The sequence below is a fragment of the Trichosurus vulpecula genome, chromosome 8 (assembly GCF_011100635.1).
Source record: "Trichosurus vulpecula isolate mTriVul1 chromosome 8, mTriVul1.pri, whole genome shotgun sequence".
NCBI classification, from domain to species: Eukaryota; Metazoa; Chordata; class Mammalia; order Diprotodontia; family Phalangeridae; genus Trichosurus; species Trichosurus vulpecula.
In genome coordinates this window covers 119,954,449-119,970,061 of record NC_050580.1, presented here as the reverse complement: position 1 = coordinate 119,970,061, position 15,613 = coordinate 119,954,449, and the positions used below count along the sequence as shown (strand labels likewise).

Here is a 15,613-nt window from a genome sequence, read left to right as displayed (position 1 = left end):
TAGCAAATGGCTAATCTTTCTGTCCTGCATAAAAGAAAAAAGCAGCACTGGCTCTCCTCCCAGTGGCGGTGGGGGAAGAAATGAATGAGAGTGAAACCGAAAGGGCCCGGCCACACAGAGTCATGGTTTGGAGAATCTTCTTTCCTTGGACTTTCTTGCATTTAATAGAACAGTCACGTAAGGTAACAATACTGTCAGACTTACATTTGTTTTTTATGTGGAAGAGAATAGAAAGGGTTTTAGTAAATTTGATGTAGAATTTGCTAAGTGGAATATTGGAATGATGCTTCACACTATTATCAGAAGGAAGCATTTTTAAGTAATCAGTGCAAAAATGTTTATGTTTAGCTTTTTTTTTTTCAGCAAGGAAGTTGAAAAGAATATCTAACTCTAGCACCATCACCCTCTTTAGAGAGATAAACCATGATCCTAAGAAATAGTCTGGAAGGCATTCCTTAACACAATTAATAAAATTATAATGTTCAGTTAAGTAGGTTATTCGTAGTAGTAGTAATAATAGTTGACTGTTATTCAGCATTTTGTTTTGCAAAGCATTTCATATACATTATCTCACTGGTTCATTATCTCATTTATTATGAATTACTCAATTAAATCAACAAGCATTTGGAAGGGGCTACTGTATACCAGGCACTGTACTTGGGATACAAAGACACAAAGGAAATAGTCTTTGTCCTCACACAACTGAAATGTGCACAAATAAGTATATTCAGAACATAGAAAAAATAAAGCCAGTGCTCAGCCCAGTGCCTGGTATGCAGCAAGTGCTTAATAAGTGTTTATTGAGTAACTTTGGGAACAAAAGAACTGTTTGGAAAAATCAAGAAATACTTCATATAGAAGGTGTGGTTGAGCTAAGTCTTGAAGTAAATAAGAGATTCTCAGAGGAGAAAGTGAGAGGATAGTGCCTTCCATTTGTGGGGGCCAGCTAGCACTGAAGGGGATATGAAACATGGGATGTGTTATATGAGAAATTATATCATAATAGCGGACATTTATGTAGTGCTTACTGTGTGCCAGGCATTGTGCTAAGCGCTTTACAATTATTATTTCATTTAATATTTGCTGTAACTCTGGAAGGCAGGTGCTAATAGTGCCTAATAATAAGAGCTAACTTCTTATGGCATTTACTATGTGCCAGAGTTCTGTGATTATTCTCTCATTTGACCCTCACAAGAACACTGAGAGGTAGGTGGTATTATCATTCCCATTTCACAAATGAGGAGACTGAGGCAAACAGGATTAAGTGGACATGGACACCCAGCTATGTTCTAAGGTCATATCTGAACTCGGGTCTTCCTGCCTCCAGGCCCAGTGCTCTATCCACTATGCTATCTTACCCGTGGACGGACAGCTAGCTTAGCTACACCTTAGAGTACAGGGAAGTGTTTATATGTGATAAAGTGGAAAGGTAGGTTGGAGCTAGGTGATAAAGGACTTTAGTACTGAACAGGAGTTCATACTTGATCCTAGAGACAATAGGAACCATTGAAATGTATTGATCAGATGAGCGACATGGTCAGACATTAGATATATTTTCAGAACTATACTTGAAGCCACCTGGAGTAGAAGGCAAAGGGAGGAGTTAGATCAGTAAAAGAACAACATAAGATTTGCTCTCAACAAACTTAACATCTAATCAGGGAGGATGCTCACAAAACAGACAATAAAACAAGCAGTATTTGATTAGAAGAGCCAATGAGTAATATAAATATTAAGACCTATGGGGGATTAAATTATGGAGATTTATTATAGGCTGGAGAAGTCAGGTAGAGCTTGAGCTGGACATTAAAGTACTGGGAGGATCTAGACAGGAGTGGAGGTACATTCATACAAGGATGCACCAAAGCAGAGAGATCACAATGAACTTGGTAGTGTTATGGGACTAGGAGTCAGTTAGATGATCCTGGTTTGAGCAAGAATCAGAGTATGGCATTAAGAATTGTTGTTTTCTTTAACGTTCATACTTCGGCTTGATGTCTTCTCCCTTTGCAGTTAACATGACTTCAGCTAGCATTTCTTTTTGTATATGGTTAGAAGTGAAATTAAATGGTTTCTCCTCCCCCACCCCCCAAGTAAAGAAACCTAGTGCATTTTGGAAGAGAAGACACCAGTGGAAAAGGAAAAACTGAAGATGGCACAGGAAGGGATAAGTCAACATATCAAGTCAACAGGCATTTATTAAGTACCTACTATATGCCAGGCACTTAATACAAAGAAAGGGGAGAGAGAAGTTCATGCTCTCAAGAAGATCACACTCTAATGGATAAGCTTGGAGCAAGGTGACCTAAGGGTTGGGTAAGGATAGAATTTATGTGGCCTCCCTCCAGGACGTCTGTGATCCAAGTAAAGAGAAAATGGATTCTGGATGCAATCATACATTGGCGATCGGCATAATGGGCCAGTCAGTTGATAGCTCTGAAATCTGGCATTATTATTAGTCACGACATCTCCCTCACATGAGTTTTATTTTTTTTTCCCTTTCTAGCTCTTCGGTAGTTCACGTACCTGGAGTCAATGATATCCAGTCCTCTTCTTCAACAGGCCAAAACATGACACAAATTTCTCGTCAGATAAATCAGAGTCAAGTTGCCTGGACTGGGAGTCGTCCTCCATTTCCTGGACAGGTATGGTGATTCATAAGGAAATTGGTACGGTCAGCCAAGAGTCCGTGTCCTTTGTAATTGACATTGTTCTGAGGGTTGAATGTGCTCTGACTCATTCCCTCTCCCTTTGAAACTTGGCTGGCTAGACTAGCATTATTAGTGATCATCATATCTGTATTTTTCCCCTTAATGATATCCAAGGTTAACCAATCAGAACATAGAATGCTTTTAGTAAGATCACTCTTTCCCCCAAACTAAAGGCAACAATTTACTGCCTTATTTAAGTATATTTCATCATCTGGTTACCTGCCAGACTTTATCTGGAGATTAGTTCCAATTCAGTCTGTAGATTCTCAACACCATCATTTTTTTTTTTACAGTACCTAAGTACAGCTACTGCTTTAACCTTCAGCGGCTATTCTTATGTTAGGTTGTCTTGGGGAGTTTAAAGAAACAAGTCAGTACTGCAGAGGCATCAGCATGCTATGAACAAGTCTCTGCCTCTCCGTTTAGCCCTTTGAACCTTCTGGATGTAAAAATAGCTGTCTCCTGAGTATGAGGTGAGGGCCAATTAGCCCAGTTGACCTTTCTTACTGAAAAATCTTCACCTCCCCCCTTAGATGGCTATGAGGATCTGTAAGTAATCATATTATTAAGTGTTTTGAGCTCTTAGGAGGAAAAAAGCACCAGTGTCACCACAACCAAGGTAAATATAATGTTAAAGGAGGTACCCAAGCCATTTTTTAAGATAGCTTCTTTACCTTCCTTTGGCCATGAAGAATTGTGCTTGTTAAGTATTACCTTTCTTCTTTCAAAGTAGCAGCAATAGGAAGGCATAGTCATATCAGCCAGTGAGACACTGAGCAAATAAAGGGGTCTTCTTCTATAATGACCTGGGTAAAGCCTTTGTGCTGCCTTGCTAGATATTAAATCAATACTGTCCATCTGAGCTGGTGCCTAGAAACAGCATTCATTCTCTTTGCTGCTCAGGTAGCGGGATATGTTTAGATATTAATTGTCTCTTTCCTTAAATGTCTGTAGCAGTAAATGCGGATCTCTGGATGTCAAAAATGTTTAGGGTTGGCAGAATCCATGGAGCATTGCTCTGCCAACACTTGTATTACACCTGCTAGTTTTTAGTGATGTGGGTCTACCAGGAGGTATAAAACAAGGAGAACTTTGTGATGTTTTTGGTTTGTTTTCTTTGTGGGGGGTGCTTAGCAAATCCCATCGCAGTCCAGCAAGACTCAGTCTTCTCCCTTTGGGATCGGGACCAGCCACACCTACCCAGCAGACCCATCCTCCTACAGCCCTCTCTCCAGTCCAGCCACATCTTCGCCCAGTGGGAACGCCTACTCCAGCCTTGCAAACAGGACCTCGGGGTTTGGTAGGTTGGAAATGATTTGCTGTGAGGGACTGCAAAAACAGAATCTTTCCTGAATATATTCTCATCAGTGCCTTTGCCCCTTTAATACCAATGGGTTGTGGAATATTCCCTTCGAATTTGGAAGAAGCTTCTAACGAGGCTACTTTTCAACCTGCGATGTTATTTAGAAATTTGGTCCTGGGACTCCTATCCTGGTAATTTGAGTTCCTCTCCTTTTAGGAGGTTGCAAAATGTCTCCCTGTGTGAGAGTGGGTTTTATTTAGCAGGGTCCTATAAAGCAACTAACTGCCTATTCTGGTGCATTTCCCAGAGGCCCTTGCCACATAGATCATGTTTCATTTTAAAATAAATTTCCTCTATGTCTTTCCTAAGTGAAGACTTTTGCCTTTGCTGGCAGTGAGAAAGAAGGAAAGAATCAGTTAATCTATTGGTGAGAAGCCTAAGGTGATGCCCAAGCTTCCTAAATGCTATAGACACCTTCATGACAAGGCATTTATCTAATGAACCTATTATCCTAAAGTCAGTGTGGCATATAGACCTGGGTTCAAGACACATACAAGCTATGTGACCTCATATGAGCAAGTCACTTAACATCTCAGTGCCCTGGGGAACTCTCTAAAACTTTAAGTTGCAGACCAGGTGATGTTCTGCATCTGTGGAGGCAGTTTCCACACCAGGAGTTCCCTACACTAATGAATTGATGGGAAGCTATGGCATAAAATGTAAAAGTCTGTCTGACATAAAACTGCAAACACTCTGAGCCCATGTCAGGCATTTTGGTAGTTCGCATTTGGGTTTGATTTCATTGTCATCTGATTAAAAACAGTCTAATTCCTTCAAGAGAAAATGTTTACTTATCGGTAGTAACCCCATTATTGCTTTTAATAGCATGATCCAGTGTCATTGAGTGCAGCATCTCTTGACACTAATCCAAGATGGCTGATTTGTTTGTTTGGTTTTTACCCTCATGAATTCAGATGCTTATCCAACTATTAATCTTATTACTTGTAATACGAAACTCACATATGATTTCAATCTGTTGGAGTATGTACAACAAAACAAAACAACCCTCATCTTAATAGGAAACTCAACAAAGTTTGGGTAAATAGCCTTGCCCCTCTGAAGAGGCTATGGGGATAGTGCCTCCCTAAGAATTTCAGGTATATCAGTCTGCGGGCATTTTTTAAGTTTGAATTCACATCGCCAAATAGCTTGAATTCCAGAAGCCATCCTGTGCTAGGGATGGGAGTTGTTAACTGAATTTGCTTCTGTCCTGTAGCAACTTTGTACATTCTTGCTTTAACACAAGCTTGGACCCATCTTGGTTCACCACTTGCGGGGGCAAAAGGTCCATTGGGTAAGTGAAAAGCTTCAAGGACCGTTTTATGGCTGCTAAAATGATTGTTGATGAGGGTTCGGTAGGCTTTCCTTTAAAGTTCAGAGGTACAAGCGGGTGAGGCAGCTCTTCTTGCATTTTATCCCAGGACTAGCTACAGCTTACTGCCTGTTTGCACATGCAGCCCCATATGGAAGGTAAGGAGGGCAAGGGCAGTCACATGCCCCATTGTCTTGGGAGGTTTTTAACATCTGCCTGTTATCCTTTCATTGAATAAACGGCAAATAGCTAAGTGGAAATGAAGAAAAAGTGAATATTAACCATCACTAGGCACATATGGGAGAGATAGCATGGGAAGCAATCTAGCATAGTGGATACAGAGCCAGGAAGATGTTGTTTCAAGTCCTGTCTCTGAAGCATATTATTATGTCTGTGTGACCTTGGGCGAGGTCACTCAACCTCTCAATACTCAGTGCAACTTTTTAGGACTGTAAGTAACACAGAAGGAACCAACCTACCTTGATAAAGGAAGTCTCACACTTCCTTTGAAATTGAAATTGAAATCTGAGGTCCAGTCCCTATCCCTACCTCTGTACACAAGAATACTCACAATCACACTTATTCTCACACACACACACACACACACACACACACACACACACACACCAATAGGGCAGAGTTCAACAGGCAAATTCTTACTGCAACTCTCTTATAGGTATCAGACATTCTGAAAAACCATCAGTCTCTTTTTCAGGATGTCTTATATTTTATAGTAAAAATGACAAGCAGAACAATCTCCAGGTGCTTCTATTGATAAATAAACAGTACTTACAATGACCCCCTACCCATGTATGATGTACAAACACAATGGGTATCCATGCTGACTGGATTAACCAGTGACAATTCTGAAGAAATGTGTAGGTCAGCTATGGGACTGGTTGTACATGGTTCAGGGGTGGGGAAACTGTGGCCTCGAGGCCACATGTGGCCTTCTAGGTCCTTGGGTGCGGCCTTTTGACTGAGTCCAAGTTTTACAGAACAAATCCTTTTATTAAGGGGATTTGTTCTTTGAACTTTGGATTCAGTCAAAGGTCTGCATTTGAGGACCTAGAAGATCACGTATGGCCGCCAGGCCACAGGTTCCCCACCCCAGGTTTGAAGAATGCCATGACCTTCCAGCTTATACCCCTCAATAAGCTACGTAATTATTCAGTAGCAAATGTCAAAGACTCCAAAAGGTACCAGAAACAAAAGCTAAAGGGAAATGAAGATGATTCAGTTCTCTCTGACTAATAGTCATGCAGAATTTTCTGCCGGCCCGGTAAACCAAGGATGTTTTTCACATGACAGTTGCCCAAATACCAGCTAGTTGGCAGTTAATGCGGTAAGTTAAAAGGAAAAGAAAATGAACATTCACTAGACCCCCCCCCCGGGAGAGTTTTTGTGGAGATGGTGAAAATCATACATTTAAAGGGGAGAGGACTTGGCTTATAGCATCTTTGATTAGTGAAATTGAAATGAGGTTTTTGTAACCCCTAATTTATTTCTCAGCCTTTTAAGCGTTAGTTCTGGGACTCTTTATAGGCAGACATCCCCTCTTAGTTCTAAGTCAGGCGGTGTTGACTTAAGCTATATAACCATTCATAGTGAGGCCTCCCAGCCAGGACCATTTTATTTGAATATGAGATTTCTACAGAAAACTATTACAATGCCAAATCGCCCATCCAACCCCCAAAGAACTAAATTTTCCCAGCTAGCTGTTGGAATAGTTTGCCATTGAAGCTAAGACTGGAAAGAGTACCAAAGCCAAATGTGGGGCTAAATGATGTGAATAACCACCTGCAGAAATCCAGTGTGTTCTAAACAGCTTAAACATATAAAGTACCAATGTCTTGGCAAATTATTTAACCGAAAGTAAAATAATAAACTATTTATAGTTAATGGGCCTTTGGGGTCTGGGATGTGCGTGTGCAAGTGAGAGGGGATATTAATAAGACGTGTCTATTGATGCTAAATTTTTGAAGATAATCTTATATTTTTGGATATAACTCTTGGAAAGTTTCTGGTCTTTATCGTAAGCACCATTTCTTGCCATATGCCTGCTATGAGTTTTATGCCAAGATGGTGTTTATAGTTAAAAGTGAGTGCTTACAGAGAGGCAACAAGATATAGTGGATACAGCCATGAACTGGGAGTGTGGAAGAGCTGGGTTCAAATCCTAACTCTGACATATATTGGCTTTGTGACCCTAGACAAGTCACAATTTCTCAGTATTCCCAGACTACTCTCTAGAACTCTTAAGCTACAGAGCAAGGGCTGAGCTTCATTGTTATAGGTTCCCTATACTAATAAAAGGACTGGCCCACTCCAAAAAAAAAAAAGTGAGTGGTGGTCTCTGCCCACCATTCTCTGTTTTGTTATTCACTGCCACTGCTAGTCCACATGGTGACCTCATCCAATTAGATGCCACCAAATGGGATCTCTGAGGGTGAACCCCAGAGATGTGAGCCTTTTAAGAAAGCATTTTTTAAAATCTCTTTGCCATTAGTGGTTGTCAGCAGGATTCCTGAATCAGCTGAATCTCTTGAAAGGGAAACTGTCAGCAAGCGTAAGGTTGCAGTGATTGATCCCAGATGAAAAAGGAGCATGCCATCCCACTGCCTCAGCTCCCTGGGATACCACAAGCCTCCGTCAGGATACATTTCTCTCAGTGGGGGTTTATTCTTACCACTGTCTGGAGGAGACACCCAAGATCTGGTATGTTCTTAGGAAATGGTGCTTGAAACTCCATTACAACTTCCAACGGCCTCTCTTTCCATTTTGCTGATGGAGATGATGACTGATGATTCTTGGAGCCAAAATGGCAAGTCTGTGTTTTCAACAGGTCTAGGATAGCTCGATTCTGATTCTGATATTCTGGTAGCAACCTAAGCCAGCCAGTCAGGGAGCACTGTGGAGCTGCATAACAAGAAGGAATGGAGACTGAAGAGAAGGGGCAAGATACAGACAAGACACCTTAAGAAATGAGAACTCAACTAATTAGAACGTTTAATCAGATTTTTTTTTCCACTTGCTTTTGGGGAAGAAGCAAATTCCAAGAAAAAAGAACTCAAATCAAACATTCCCCACCCCCCGAAAAAAATAAACTTCCAGGGCACGTTCACCTGAGCCTTTTATATTTTATCTGTAGAATTGTCAGGTTATAATTGAGTTCCAGAATAATGGCCCTGGAGCACCTTATTATACCACAGAATCAAATATTATTTTTGCTCTTCTGTACTTAATAATTTTTCAGTAAGGATTAAAACCAAAAGGGGTTTCCTGCTTTACCAGGAACTCTGAAATCCTTTGTTGACCTTTAAGTGGTACATAAATATTATTATTAATAACCAGAATACCTCATTGCCCCCAGTGGCTATAGTTAATTGAGATATTGTATAGACATGTATATATAAACATATATGCATGTGCATGTATGTATACATATATGTTTAACATGTTGACATATACATGTATGTTGATATACATGCACACAGGTGTAACAAAATCTCGATTAACTATAGCCACGATGAGGCATTCAGTATAGGACAATGATGCATTCTGGCTAATAATGGTAATAATATACAGCAAATATATATAATATATATAACAAAATCTTGATTAACTATATACATACATACATACATACATACATACATACATATTTCTGCAAAGATTTAAAGGAAAGGCTTTGGGACAGGAAAATGATGTTTTCCAGAACCACCATAAATGTTCTGGTTTAAGATAAAATTCTTATTTCTGATGATAGGTGATTTTGTTGATGTTCACACTCCCTCTGCTGACACAGAGTACAGCCCCTCCAAAGTCTCAATAGACAGTCTTCTCAAGTTCCTATTCCCAAAGAAAGTTATTATCTATAGCCATAGTCTAGTGCACACAAAATGACTTTGAGCAGCTCATCAAAAATGTAGAAGAAAACATCCTCTACGTTTTTCATGGGCCACCCAAAATCCTAAGGCATGCCCATGGGCCACGTATGGCCTATAGGCTGCAGGTTGTGCAGGCCTAGTCTAGAGATATGTTTACAGCTAATGGTCACCAAATGTAGTCACCACTCCCCCGGGCACTTTACAGAGATTTTTAATATTGTACTGTTGTGAGATGTACCATCTGTATCTGACACATCCTTGGTCTTGGCATGTTTGTCCCAGCATACCTAAATGACACAAGTCTACACACATAGAAAGGGGAGTTACCACTGCATAGATATCATTAGGCCGAATTCCAACTGCTTGGTATCCATTTGCCTTGAATGTGAATTCTGTATAACTCAAAGACCCAATTTGGTTCTTCTCACTGAAAAACAGATCAGTAAAGACATAGGTTATAGGGCAGCTAGATGGCGCAGTGGATAGAGCACTGGGCTTGGAATCAGAAAGACTCATCTTCATGAGTTCAAATCTGGCCTCAGACACTTACTAGCTGTGTGACCCTGGGCAAGTGACTTGCCTCAGTTTCCTCATCTGTAAAATGAGCTGGAGAAGAAAATGGCAAACCACTCCAGTATCTTTGCCAAGAAAATCCTAAATGGAGTCACAAAGAGTTGGACATACCTTGAACAATTGAACAACAAGAAAGGAACAGGTTGAGGCATCCGGAATTCTGGGAACATCTTCAAAATCTATAATAAGGAAGTGCTGTTTGCCATGGCATAATTCCATCGCACTAGCAGACAGCAACAGGGGAGCTGATTTTGCCACATTTAGGTCTTGATTAGTGGAATAATGAACGCTATAAAGTGTTCACATGTATTCAAATTCTCACTACTTCAGATTATAACTGTGTTAAATATGGTCACTGATTCTAGCTCAGTAGATAAATGCAGTGGGAATTCAAATAATAATTCTACTTCAGGATATTATTCACACTAAATGGTGTGCTTTATCTCCCCCTCCCCCCATGTGATCAGGCCTAAAATTGGGGGGAATCAGAACCAGGCCTTTTGAAATAATTTAATTGTCTGAAAGAGTGAACGAGGTTTATGAACATGAGACAGTAGTGTGGGAAAAAATCATTAGAGCTTGCCATGCACTTTTTAGTGAAAATAGTTTTGCATAAATGATGGTAAAGTTCTGTTATATTAGAGTAAGTGAATGGCCATAAATTAGTCTAGATAAAGTACAGCCTCTCCTGATTTTTAGAATGCTCTTAGTACTATGGTTACTACCTAGTAGTCTGTAAACACCAGTGTTAGGCTAAGTAAGAAATCAAAAAAGTTGCTATAGCAAATGTACCGGTAGCAACCTAAGCCAGCCACTTGTGTTTATGAAGATATGGCTGTATATTTCTTTTTCCTGAATATTTTCCATCCTTCTCCAAAACTGACAATGTCCATGCTTCAGATATTGCATGCATTGCTTATTGAGGTCAATTGGAGCGATGTAGTGGTTGCATTTAGCTGATGTGTGCCTATAGAGACATAGCCTAATGTCTTGAAACCATTATTATAGTGTTTTGAACTGGAAAGAACGTCATGCTCCTTTTTGATGTGGTTAAAAGATTGAAAATAAACCAATAATTCCTGGTAGAATAAAAAAAATGTTTACCTAACATTTTTATTGTACTACTTTGCATATTTTCCCCATCAAATGTTCTTTAAAAAATAATACAAGAGCTGATTTGCCTTTTATCAGCAGATTTGCTTTCAGATGACCTTAAAAGTGCACTTGCTCCTTACAATATGTAAGCATGACCTTCTGGTCTGTATAATGGCAAAATTGCTCTCCTCTGTCAGAACAAATAAGTGCCGGGTCAGATAAATGCTATATTTATTTATGCCTCATTTGCTACCAAAAAGATCTGAGACTGTTTAGGAAAAAAAATATCGAATTGACTAGGAATATTAAGAATTTTAAAAAAAAAGGATTGTCCAGGAGGAGCATAGGAAGTAAGTTAAGATGTTATGAGGCATTAGACAAAAGAGTAATTCCTACATTTGGATACCAAATTTGTCTCTAAACTTCCTGGAAGCTAAGGCAGAAAGGGAAAAGCAGGGTTACATCATTCTCACTGATGGACAAGAGAAACTCATTACAAAGCCATTTACAGAAACAAACTCTCCTGGGATCAAAGTCAAGGATAAATTTACTGGGTGGGTCTTTGTAGAGGGGACATTGGGTAACATAGCAGACAATTCCATCAACTATGAGAGACAAAGAAATGCTACTGGGATTTATTTTGCTTGTATTAACTGTCTTTAAAAGGTATGGGGACATTATCACCTTAGCAGGACAGACTTACCTATGAAGTTACAGCCGATTTCAGGACTGTGGTTCATTTTGTTTCTCGATGATAGCCCAAAAATCTGGCTCTGGTTGAGGATGCTTACAATCCTGGGGATAGCTGGGGATCCAGTGTAAAAGTGACTCTTTTTCACAATTCCTAATAAGTACATTGCCACAGATAGTACTAATGAATGTCCCTGTTAGGTGTCACAGCAGATGATCAATGGACAACCAAGATTTAAGCCATTTTATTAGACTGACAGGTGGTCTCCAGAGCAGGAATATAACAGGGCCCTGGGAGGAAGCATTGCCTTATCTCATCTCATGGACACAAATGCATAGAGGGTTTCTCTTTCTCCCCAGCCCATCTGCCACCTGAGTGCTCGATTTCATCATCTTTTTTTTTAAACCAGAGAGAAAAAGAAAGACTCTCCTGTATGTGGCAAGTATATAAGCTGAATTCTAGGTGAACTATTTTTTTCAGATTTGTCAGAGACACTAGAGCTGAAGTAGTTCTTAGAGATCTCAGATCTTTAGTATCCATTTTAAAGAAACTGTCCTGCATCGGAATCTTTCAGCTGAAAGTGGACAAAGTAGCGGGCAGTTTCAAGGGAGGCCTTCAGAGGTCTGGTCGCAGTGGCAAAACCAGCATCATAATCAGCAGAGCAGTGACCAACATTCACATCAGCAGCCCAATCAGACTGAAGTATTCCAGGTAAATAGAGTACCTTCTCATAGGTACCGAATACTTTTATCTGCTACCTCTTCTCTTTTTCCCTGCCGCAGCATTCAAGTTTTTGCTTGTCCTGGTACAAGACTATAACTCTGCCCTTTGATTAAAAGGGAATTGGAGGGGGAGGGGAGAGTTCCAGGATCCCAAAGCTATAGGAAACAAATCTCCAGTTATTTTGTATTGGACATGAATTCATTAAACATTGCTATGACAGAATAAACCTTTAAACCTATTCATTGTCAAAAGAGGAAATGCTTCTAATTATTACAAGTTTCATGAGGGTAAGGGTAGTGTCTCATCTAAACTTCATATATCCCCAGCACCCTGAACATGGTAGATCCTTAATGAATGTTTGTTATGACTGAGAATATGCTCAGAATCTCAGAATTCACCAATATGACAAAATGAAATTCTTGCACATGAAAATAAATGTCCATTATACCCCATGTACGGTAATCTACAATCTTGCGTGAGTTCTGCAGACTTCTCTGGGCTTTAATCACCTCCAGCAGCTAAGACCTGTCCACCCTGGGAGGAACTCCCATTTCTTCTCTCTTCACAAGAGATAAAGAGTTCTAGCCCCACCCAGCCTTTTGCCTTTTTTCTAATCCCCTTAATCATACTGCAGTCTGATTAGTCACTGAGGCATCTTTTCCATGGGATGTTTCACTCTCTGCTATGATGTTGGCTACTCCATCACTTGTGCCCAGGGTGGACTTGACCTGGCTTTCTGGATGTTGTCCCACTGTCTTGCAGTATAACCCAGCTAAATGGTGATCTCTCCTTTCTGATTTCAATGAATCTACTTACAAAACAAAAACAAAAACATCCAGAAGGTTCAAGCAGGTAAGATGAATTTTGTATCTTTTCCTAAGCAGTACGAAGAGCACTCATCCCTACCCTACCATCCCTAATTTTAGGACCAAGCCTGTTCATTACCCACTTCATCTCTTAGTCTCCTTTTTGGCATGGTCTGGCCTTAGCTGCATAATATACCCTGTCCACACTGGGAGCCTCAACAGCAGTGAAAATGAAAATACTTTGAGTTCGGTCATCCTATCTATTCAGATTTCTTACTCTCTTTTTTTAATCTTTTATAGACTGTAGTAAAATGATTTGCGTACTGATGAAGCCATGGGTTTCCAGAACTATATCCCTTCCTCTGTCAACCACTCAGGTTCCCTTTTCCATTATTAGCTATGCCACTCAGTGTCCCTACGGATGAATGTTTACAGCTACAGTCGCTTTGGCCATCATAAAAAGGCCGCAGTTTCATCTTACATGTACAGAGTATCATACCCAGGTATCATACCAGGTCTTTTGTGAGCATTTCCTTAGCTATCAAAGGGGGTAATCCTTTGTGCTTCCAAGGTAATTCCTTACCCTCTCCAATGGATCTTGAAGCACTTGACCAACATTAAACCTCACCGCAGCCCTGTGAAGAATGTACATGTTTCTGTCCCCATTTTCTACATGGGTAAACTGAGGCACAGAGAAGTTAACTGATTTGTTTGAAACTAAATACAATAAAGCTGGAAGCAGAATTTGCCCACTGTAATCATTATTTTTCACGTAAATAAAATATAGATTGTATCCTATAATCTTCTGCTAGCCCTTTCCCCTTCATGTGTCTGTTGCTTTGTGAATGTCCACAATATGCAATGGACACAAGACTACCCTGCATTTTGTGCCTTCTTCTCAACTTAAAATTGAACCTGTTCATGTAGCCTATATTCTCATCCATAGTAATGCTCTTAAATGAAAAGTGTTTCCAGTAGAAGGAGAATCCGTAACAATCCATAGAAAACCGTAGTCTGATCTGAATTTTTTAGAGGTTTGTGGAGCAATTCCAGGTTGTGCCACTTAGAAAAATGAACCTGAGCATATCTGGCAGGCTGGCCTCCTGGGATCTGCCCAGTTCTTTACCAAGTAACCCAGCTTTCTCTTCGGCTTTTTTCCCTTCTTCTGCAGGACATGCTACCGATGCCAGGAGACCCAACCCAGGGAACAGGCAATTATAATATTGAAGACTTTGCTGATCTTGGCATGTTCCCACCATTTTCTGAGTAACATCCGAGAGGAAAAAAAAAATAAAAAAGAAGAAATCTCCCTCTACCCAGCGCCATTCTGTGAAACCATCCCCAACTGTGCTTGGGGCCTGGCTTTGTCAGTGTTTTATTACCATATGACCCACCAAGAAAGGGATCTAATTTCTTGTATTCCAGTAGAAATTCCCTCATCTTAGTGCTCACATGTAATCTGCATTAATAGTGCCTGGGCTTCTCTATGGCTATCAGATATGGTACTCTGGGGTGTGGTAGAAATATTTTTTTTTTTATTTCATCCTATTTTATTTTGCCTCAGAAGTGAGTTTTGAAGGGTTCTTCACATTGGAATGTGAACCACCTATGAATAGACACTTTGGGTATTTTTTTAAAAACAATCAGTGATGAATTGAGTCAACACCCAAAGGAGAGGTCAGGTAACACCCAGTGCTAAGACCTACTGCCAGGACAGTTAAAATCGTGTTAACATATTGCTTTTTAAACTTCTGTTTGGCAGTTGGGGTGGGGGTGGGAAAGAGCAGGAATTCAGTTTCTTTTTGCCGTCTGCCATGCTGTTTTAGCTCATTTTAAAGATGAGAAGCAAAAGCCGTTAACATGGGCCAGACGAAGCCCAAGAGCCTTTTCCTTTGCCTTGCTCAAAACAACTAAATCTGAATGTGTGTACATCTTAGTGCCATTTGTATATTTTGTGCTGTGTGAAGTGAATTTCCTGTTCTGGTAGATTCATTTTTACCTTGTGTCTGTCATGTGAGACCAAAGTGGGGGGGGGGGGGGTAGGGGAGGGGAGGGGGGGTTAGAGGGAGGGGAATGGGAAAGAAGATAGTCGACTGGGAAACACAGCCGTGGCGGTGGATTCTGCATTCCCTGAGCTCAGAAATGTTTTTGCAAATTGATAATTCACATTCAGTGGGATAGAAACTACATACTTGCATATGCTTATGTTCCTGGTTTTTCACTGATTGTATGACTAAGGCTAAGATTTCAAGAGTAACCAACTAGAAATTAAAGATGAGTGTTAATCATTCTCTCCACTAAAGTTACCTCAGTAAGGAACTTCTAGAGTCTGATCATCTGACAAAGGATGAGGAATTTTCTTTTTCATATCAGTTATCCCATTTCCTAACATAAGTGACAACTGTAAGCCGCTTGGGATTCTCAGAACTGTCAGATCCAAATTTGTTCA

The 15,613-nt window shown here is 40.2% G+C and overlaps 1 protein-coding gene across 2 annotated transcripts in view; it reads left to right on the top strand.

Moving 5' to 3' along the window:
• ARNT2 (aryl hydrocarbon receptor nuclear translocator 2) overlaps positions 1-14,925 on the top strand; it is a 260,460-nt gene extending 245,535 nt beyond the window's left edge. For both annotated transcript variants that reach the window (XM_036737135.1, XM_036737136.1), the window contains exons 16-19: positions 2,507-2,645; positions 3,846-4,011; positions 12,210-12,346; positions 14,336-14,925. In XM_036737135.1, the coding sequence (XP_036593030.1) occupies positions 2,507-2,645; positions 3,846-4,011; positions 12,210-12,346; positions 14,336-14,434 (541 nt within the window). In that variant the 3' untranslated portion in view covers positions 14,435-14,925. The remainder of the gene's footprint in view (positions 1-2,506; positions 2,646-3,845; positions 4,012-12,209; positions 12,347-14,335) is intronic.
• Positions 14,926-15,613: the final 688 nt, after the last annotated feature.